We start from the raw sequence: 7,500 nt of genomic DNA on the forward strand, positions 1-7,500 counted from the left end.
CAAAAAAGAAAACAAAAAGCCGGAAGTGGTGCTGTGGCTCAAGTGGTAGAGTGCTAGCCTTGAGCTGAAGAGCTGAGGGACAACACCCAGGCCCAGAGTTCAGGCCCCACGACCAGACCCAAAAATAAATAAATAAATAAATGGTTAGGAAGGTCAATTAGAACCCAAACCTAAACTAACAAGGGACTATTAATCATAAGAAAGTGACAAGAGTATATCTTAAAATCACTTTATAGTTATTATAGCTTGTTATTGTGTTATAATTTATTACAGAAAGTAATGAACTACCCCAAAGGTATGAACCTGTTTTATTTCTTCCCTCAAAGCTTTACACATTTCTGTTTTTTGAATCAATATAGTCCCCAAACTCAATAAATTTGAAAGTATTTACCTGTGAATCAACCATTGTAAAATAGAATCATTTACAATATCTAATAGACATCCATATGTTCACAACACTATAGAAAATAATTGTATACAACAAGTCTTTTCCCTTTAACAGCATAAAACCTTTGAAGAAATCAATTCTTTCTTCCAAAGTTCAGGACTTAGGTGTATATGAAGAGAAACCAATTAATCTGTTCATAGCGTCAATCTCATGTTTTTATATCTAGAAAACAATTTGTTGATAATGGTTTCTTCTGGGTGTATAGTTTACTTTCCATATAACTTTTCTAAATTTAGTCACTTAGTTTTGAGGAAAGCTTGCTTAGTGGGTTTATTAAACCTGCAACCTAACAACCTTATCTCACTTATTTTATCTATAGTGTTAACACAATGTACAGGGCATAGTAGGCATTCAAGAGATATTTATTTCAAGCCTAGATTTAAAAAAAGTTTTTTTTTTTTTTTTTTTAATGATCTCAGCATTGAGTGACTAACTGCAACTAATGGGAGCCTGGTAATTTGTGGTGAGAAAACATTTTGCCTTTGGAAGTAATGCATGGAATACTAAAAGAAGTTTTTATTTTAACACAGATGTTCCCCTAATCAGCACATCCTATTCTCACTCTCAGAAAGCAAATTATAAGCATTTTTCAATGGAACAGATTACATTGATTGTTTCAATAGTAATACTGGTTTCTACTGTAAAATATTTCTATGTAGAAGACCAAATGAGTCACTTTCCCAGAGATTTTTAGATTCACATCTCTATCAGTTCAATGTTCCCATTCATACAATAAAGTCTGTACTGTTACTAGCGAGCAGAGAGACTTGGTAAGTTCCGTTCTTTGTTCTGCCATTGAGTGTTTGCCTCTATGGAGGCTACTTTATACCTTTCTTCCTCAGTTTCATCACCTGTTAAACAGAAACACTCATTTGCCTAAATTGTTTTTTTTTTTTTTTGGTTGGTCATAGGGCTTGAACTCTGGGCCTGGGCGCTGTCCCTGAGCTCTTCAGCTCAAGGTAAGTGCTCTACCACTTGAGCCACAGTACCACTTTTGCCTATATTGTGAGTAGTTATAATTATGTGAGAAAGAAGTTTGAAAATTATGATGTGTCATACCAATATAGCAGTAAACTTTAATGTTCTTAGAATATCACACAGTACCAAAGCTCTGCTCAAAAGTGGATCATGTACTCAAAGAAACTAGTTTCAGCTCATAGAAGAATTATACTGAATTAGTAACTAGAAATAATCCTTAATGACTTACTTCAAAATAGTCACTAATTTTGTGGCCACGTCCCCCAATACTTTTTCCTAAAATATAAAAAAAAGTTGTATAGATTTAAAACCCAGTTATAATTATCTACCACATATTACATGAGAAAAAAGAATGTGCCAAACAATTTCCTAAATGCACATAAAGTCACTATTTAATTTAAAATCATACATTTTAGTAGGGTCATGATGGCCATTAAAATATTAATAGTCTTTAAACAAGTCACATTTTAAAAATTCCATCAAATTCCATTTTAATTAAACCGAAGTCCCAATAACTGCAAAATTAGATAATGACATTAAGAATCTCATGGAGTGAGGGAAGGGGTGAAACTGTCCAAAAAGAACTGTACTCTTTACCTGACTTACATAACTACAATCTCTCTCTATATCACCGTTTTAACAACAACAGAAAAAAAATTTTTTAATAAGAATTTCATTGAGCATTTGTTTTGTTAGAGAAAGGAGGCCTGGAAATTGAACTTTGAGGCCCAGTAAGGGCCTCATTCATGCTAAGTACATACTGCAATAATGAGTAATGCTTTCAGGAAAGGGATCCCTGTTTTAAAAACATTAATTTTGTTTAGTTTTAGTTTTTGTTTTTCTTTGGTCGTGGGGCTTGAACTCTGGGCCTGGACACTGTCTCATAGCTCTTCAGCTCAAGGCTAGTGCTCTACCACTTGAGCCACAGTGCCACTTCTGGTTTTCTGGTGGCTAATTGGAGATAAGGGTCTCACAGATGTTCCTGCCCAGGCTGGCTTTGAACCTCAATCCTCAGATCTCAGCCTCCTGACTAGCTAGGATTCCAGGTGTGAACCACCGGTGCCCAGCTTAATATCTTCTCATTTTAGAAAATCAATCAATGCATAAGAAATAAAAGACAAGTGACAAATATTCATTCATGGCAAGAAAAACCAGATTGACTAATATAAACCAAGACAATCTTTATGAAACTGACAACATACTTACTATCAATATTGTAATTAGAAAATGTGTTTTACTTTTGTTTTTTGGTAGTACTGGGGTTTGAGATCAGAGCTTTGCCTTTGCTTGGCAAGTGCTCTACCATGGGCCACACCTCAGTCCTGGAAAGTATGTTGCTTCTTTTGCCCCCTTTTTTTTTGGGGGGGGGTAACCAGTCCTAGGGCTTGAATTCAGGGCCTGAGTGCTATCCTAGAGCTTCTTTTTGCTCAAGGCTGGTACTTTACCACTTGAGACACAGTTCTACTTTCAGCTTTTTGGTGGTTAATTGGAGATAAGTCACATGGCACCCCACTCAATGTTGAACCCCTTTCCATACACAGCACATATAGTTTCAGAGGAAGCTGGCTCCTTTCCAGCCCACACTCCCAGTTCTCTTTTCCGTCCTCATCAGGTATCAAGCTTTCAACACATTGCCTATATTTTTTAAGGGGAAGGCATTCTATTTCATATAGAGTTTGGCAGAAAGGACAATGTAAGGACAATGCTACTTATGTTGGACATTACTAGTCTTGGAATGAAATATGACCTCGTAATCGATTCAATAAAGAGTTTTGTTTGACTTGACTTGAAGAAGCTCACTCCTGGGAGGAAAGAAAACAAACATTAAACTAACTTCTCTCTAAAACAGATATTTAGTAAAGAAGTAGAAAAAAGTAAATCCAATTTAGGCAGCCATGCTAAACCAGAAGAAAATCAGACAGATCCATGGATGACAGAACAGAGCAAAAAAAACCAAACAAACAAACACCCCAAATAACAGCAGCAAAACAAACAAACAAATAAACAAAAAACCCTCCATAAGATCTTAAAGAAAGGTTGGCTCAACTAACTCAAAAGTCTTCATACCATTTGGGGCCATTTTGAGTTTTTCTTAATCTGCTGTGGGAAGAACTGTACTTTTGATTCATCTTTATAAGTAAGTTATTAGTCCACTAACTACAACTTGGAGTTGCTATACTAAGATAAAATGGCACTCAGATCAAAGTGAGGTTCAAAGCACTAAAGAATTAGAGAAAAGGCCCAACACATCAAGAAAAGGCCTATAACCCCCTTTTCTCCTAATAAAAACAGCTGACACAAGTATATTTCATGATCCCAGTACCACATGTAAACTGATAAACCATGGGTTCATGTCCCATCTTACAGCTAAACATTGGCTCCAAAGCATGTAATATTATGAATAAAATAATTCTATAATATTTAGGAGCCTAATTTAGCATATTTCATTTTGAGTGACCACATTAAACTATTATCTGTTGTCTATTATTTTAAAGGTTTTATGATCTAATCAAAGTTATTTTCTTAGCATTTATCACAAAAAGGAGTTATACAAGAAATGGATATAAAGAAAAACAAACACTTCCAAATTATTTTTGTGTAGTTTTTTTTCAAGGTAGTGAGGTTTGAACACAGGGCTTCATGCTTGCTAAGTCTTTCTTGCTTTAGTTATTTTTCAAGTAAGATTTCATGTTTTGGCATAAAGTCTCATATCAAAACTCTCCTACTTATGCCTTTAGCATAATTAGAATTACAGGAGCATGCCATACCACCCATATATGTTGTTTGGGTACTTGTTTTACAGTGATAGTTAAAAATTTCTATTTAAAATCAAGAAGCCATTTCAATATCATAATTCATATAAGAAAAAATGCAGAAGTCACAGAAGAGCTATAGAATACACAAAAACATGAAATCATATTTTAAACAATTAGAATACTGATTAAAAATCAAAATATCTCACTGTAAATGCCTACTTGTCTCTGAAGGAAGATATTTCTGTGCTTACCCTGACTACTTTCATTCTGGTTTTCTGCTTTTCTCTTTCTTCCCCTGGATGATTCCGATTGTTTCTTCTCTGGTGTCTACAGAAAATAAGTTAACATAATGTAAAATTACAGTTTTAATATGTAAACTTTTTTATTATTAAGACAAATTTCTTTTCAGGACCAGAGTTCAACAATGCTTGGATGTAAATGTAGTTATTGATTATTAGAAAATAACACTTCCTGTTTTGTAACTTTAAAAATTAAGTATAGATCAAGGGTGACTCACATCTGTAACTTAGCTACTCAAGGGTCTGAGACTTGGTTCAAAGCCAGCCCAGGCAGAAAAGTCAACACTACCCAATTAACCAGCAAAAAAAGCTGTACTGGAAATATGACTCAAGTGTTAAGAGAGCCAGTCATGAAGGACAGAACTGAATGAGTGTGTGAGGTCCTGAGTGCAAGCCCCTGTACTGACATGCATGTGTGCATGTATGCATATGCATACACATACACATACACACATACACACACACGAATTTCAAGGGAAACAGACCTTTTACATTTTCTGTAAGTTCATATTTACAGAATTTGACTTTAAGTGGATTAGAAATCTGATAATAATCAACCCTTTAAATTCTTGACTGGCTAGTGAGGGTGACTCATAACTGTAATCCTGTTGCATGCCTGAGGCCCTGGGTTCAATTCCTCAGCACCACATAAGTAAAAAGAAAAAAGCCGGAAGTGGTGCTGTGGCTCAAGTGGTAGAGTGCTAGCCTTGAGCTGAAGAGCTGAGGTACAGCGCCCAGGCCCAGAGTTCAGGCCCGGCAGACCCCGCCCCCCCCCCAAATATATATATTTGCTGTTGTTTTGTGACAACAGGTCACTGTTACTCAGGCTGGCCTCAAACTCATTATGTCATGTCTCAGCCTCCTAAGCTCTGGGATTATAGGTATGCAATACTATATCTGGCCCAACTTCTGAATTTTTAAACAACTAATTATTTTTAAAACTTTTTAGGTGCTGGTGATGCATTTCCATAATCCTAGCTACTCAGGAGACTGAGATCTAAGGATAATGGTTTGAAGCCATCCCAAACAGACAAATCTGTGAGACTCTAATCTCCAAGATGTGGCTTCAAGTGGTAGAGAACTAGCCACAAGTGTAAAGCTAAGTAAGGGCACAAGACTCTAAATTTAAGCCTTAGTAATATTGTGCACACACACATGTACTATGTGCACAGGCATACAAATGTTTAATAACTCAACTCAAACCAACATTTTGTGACGTTAAAATTGTAAGAAATACCACATTTCAGCATAAAATCTGACTGGAAAATAGCCACATGATTATGTATTTTGTATGGCTGCTTTTACTTTACAGTAGCTGCCACAGATATGGCTTATAAAATCTACATTATCTGTCCCATTAGAGAAAAGTTAGCAGACTCTTACTAATAACACTGTTCCCAAATTATATTTGTTCCTTAAACACGCACCAAGTATTTTCATTAGGCTAATACAGTAATTTTTGTGGAGTCTGACAAACTGTTTTACTGAATCAAAAATTAAAGCTAAGAGCCAAAGGCACAAAACAAGGGCTGCACCTCCCTAAATACATATAAAAATAAATAGCTCTGGTGCCAGAATAATTCCTGAACTTCATAGGAGCTCAAGGAATACTAGAATTAAAAAAAAATCATACTAAATAACTTATAAATCTATTAAGGCACTGTGATCACTACACAAGAAAAAATTTTAATACACATTTTTACATCTCAGTAGTTATGTGATTCAACAGCATAAATAATAGATAACCTAATTTTAAGTGATCAAATATTGTTCCTTCAGGTATCTTGGGAATTTTAAGTTCCTTTACTTCCATTCTGCCAACAAGATAATAGATTTAGAAAAGTTGTGCTGAATGCTACCACCTCTTAATTCTTGCTAGGTAGGTACTTTAAAAGTTAACTATACTTCTAGCCCTTTTTACTCTGGTTATTTCTGAGTTAGGGTCTTCATTTTTGTCTGGATTCTGATCCTCCTATTTTTCCAAAGCTGAGATGATGTCTAGTCTTTTTTGCTAAGATGTGGGCTCATGAACTTTTTGTGTGTGTCTGAGCTGGCTCTGGAACTGCAATCTTCCTGATCTTAGCTTACCATATTCCTGGATGACAAGCATGTGCCACCACACCAGGCTATTATTAAGATGAGGTTTCACAGACACTTAATCTGGTTTCAAACCTCCATCTTCTTGATCTCTGAGCCTCCTAAATAGCTGGGCTGAACACTTTAAAAGACAACCATAGTATTGTCTCCCCACCTCTTTTTCCCATTCTGTGCATAATATGTGTTATTACTTGATAAATACATGAACCTTAAATACAGTGCTACTCAAGATTCAAATTAAATTCAGTTTTATATAATTGCAAGGTTAAAATGTTTTTTTTTAAATTTTCCTTGACATGCTACATGCCCTTCATCAAGAACTAATTAAATAAGTCAACTATATAAATATATCTCAAAATATTCTTGATTTCACAAACCTGGATTTTATAAAAATCCCACTTGCTAATATACTTTGGGAGGTATACTTTCTGGTATGCTAGAAATTTAGGGTAAATAGCTAAGTTCACTCTAATTTAGGATATTTAGTTGGGTTCACTGTCAAAATTATCAAATTCAAGCTTAAACAGTCTTCTGTTTTCTAGGAATAAAAATGATCAAATTAAAAATTCTAGGTTAACGTTTTAAAAAAGAACCCTACATTTATGTTAAAATAAGAATATCCCCAAATAATTTATTAATATCCTTTCAAATTCAATCTATGACAAAACAATGTATTTTAAGCCCCCCCCAATGTGATTTTTCAGAGTAAGTTAATGTTATACTAATGCTTTTTTAAGGTACCAGGGATTGAGTTTGTTATACAAGTACTTTACACTTATTTAACCTACAACCCCCAGTCTTTTAATTTTGAGAGAGGGTCTCACTAACTTTGTATACTTCAGCTTTGAGATTTTTTTTTAAACAAAAATACTCACCATCTTCAAGTAGTTGTACAAAGGGGGTACCATTCAATAAATTAGCT

General features: G+C 34.9%; 1 protein-coding gene across 1 annotated transcript in view; it reads right to left on the minus strand.

Annotated features, from left to right (window-relative positions):
- The window catches only part of Tlk1 (tousled-like kinase 1), a 114,738-nt gene that overhangs the window by 45,985 nt on the left and 61,253 nt on the right, over positions 1-7,500 (minus strand). The window contains exons 4-5 of the mRNA XM_013027407.1: positions 4,434-4,509; positions 1,656-1,702 (exon numbers count right to left, since the gene is read on the minus strand). Of these exons, the coding sequence (XP_012882861.1) occupies positions 1,656-1,702; positions 4,434-4,509 (123 nt within the window). The remainder of the gene's footprint in view (positions 1-1,655; positions 1,703-4,433; positions 4,510-7,500) is intronic.

This window comes from Dipodomys ordii, unplaced genomic scaffold (genome assembly GCF_000151885.1).
Source record: "Dipodomys ordii isolate 6190 unplaced genomic scaffold, Dord_2.0 Scaffold5, whole genome shotgun sequence".
NCBI classification, from domain to species: domain Eukaryota; kingdom Metazoa; phylum Chordata; class Mammalia; order Rodentia; family Heteromyidae; genus Dipodomys; species Dipodomys ordii.